The sequence below is a fragment of the Emiliania huxleyi genome (assembly GCF_000372725.1).
Source record: "Emiliania huxleyi CCMP1516 unplaced genomic scaffold EMIHUscaffold_5262, whole genome shotgun sequence".
NCBI classification, from domain to species: domain Eukaryota; phylum Haptophyta; order Isochrysidales; family Noelaerhabdaceae; genus Emiliania; species Emiliania huxleyi.
The window spans coordinates 417-1,599 of record NW_005198044.1 but is presented as its reverse complement, the minus strand read 5'-3'; the positions used below and the strand labels follow the sequence as shown (position 1 = coordinate 1,599).

Sequence of the window (1,183 nt, the reverse complement as noted above, 5' to 3'; positions counted from 1 at the left end):
GTCATCGGGAGGTAGAAGAAGAGGTGCAGCAGCGCGAGCTTCACGTGCGGCCAGACGAACGAGAAGCCAAAGAGGACCACGGCGCCCGGCTTGCCGTACTCCTTGGTCACGTTGGCCGTCGAGATGGACTCGGCGGGCTCCCCGGGCAGCGGCTCAATCTGCGAGGGTGGAGATCACGTGGGTGAGCGAGACGGCGCCGCCGCGACTGTTGGGCACCCTCTTCTGCCGAGAGCGTGCCGCGGCGCCGGTCCGTGCACGCGCTCTCCTCTCCTCTCCCCTCTCCGCACCGGCTCTCCGCACCGTCTTCATCTCCCAGAGCTCCCAGATCGAGTACATGTAGGACATCTGCACCGCCTGCTTGGACATCTGGAACTGCTTGCACTTGAGGACCACGCACACCGACATCTGGTCCGACTGCAGCTCGCAGTCGATCTCCGGGTAGTAGGGCGTGTGCTGGCAGAGCTGGCTGTACGCAAAGGCCTGCAGCTCGACCGCGTCTTGACTCGTCGCGTTGAAGGTGAGCCCCACGTCGAAGACCGCCTTGAACAGCCCGGCGTCCGGGTCCCAGTAGTCCGGGTTGGTCGACGCCTTGTTCCCACCCTCGATCTGTGCGGCGGGAGGGCCGGGCGGCGGCGTCACGATCCGGCACGCGACGCGGGCGAGGGCAGCGCCGCGGCGACGCGGCAGCAGCGCGGGACGGGAGGCGCGCCATGTCGGCGCCAGCCAGCTGCGAGAATCCGAAGATGAGGTGGTTGATCACGATCGTCGTCGAGACGAGCACGCACACCGTTACCGAGTAGGCGCAGCCGAGAGAGTTCTTTCTAGCGTAGAAGGGTTTGCGGTGCGATTTGGGGACTGCCGAGATGCGAGCGGTGCTGCCGAAGGCCCGCGCAGCCTTCTCGGCCTCTAAGCTGGGCATGGCGAGCCAACAAGCGCGCAAGCGTATGTTTGGCGGTGACGACGGTGGCGGCGGCTGCAGCGGCAGTGGCGATGAGGACGGGGAGGACCGAGAGGAGCCTTGGTGAAAGAAGAGAAAGCACCTAGCCTGCTCGGGCGATACAGGTGACGCGCTAGCTTGGGATGTCCGTTGTATTTATTTATTTATTTATAGGTGACGCGCCAAAATCCTGCTCGTGCAGGTGGGGACCTTGTCCTCGTCCCATCCCTCGTTTGGCGTGTCTGC

The 1,183-nt window shown here is 64.7% G+C and overlaps 1 protein-coding gene across 1 annotated transcript; it reads right to left on the bottom strand.

Moving 5' to 3' along the window:
* EMIHUDRAFT_471759 (hypothetical protein) lies at window positions 1–919 on the bottom strand (the record flags this gene model as incomplete). Its single annotated transcript, XM_005766031.1, has 3 exons — window positions 1–158; window positions 301–606; window positions 650–919. Coding segments are annotated over 3 exons (732 nt in total), but the record flags the coding sequence as incomplete, so codon positions are not given.
* Window positions 920–1,183: the final 264 nt, after the last annotated feature.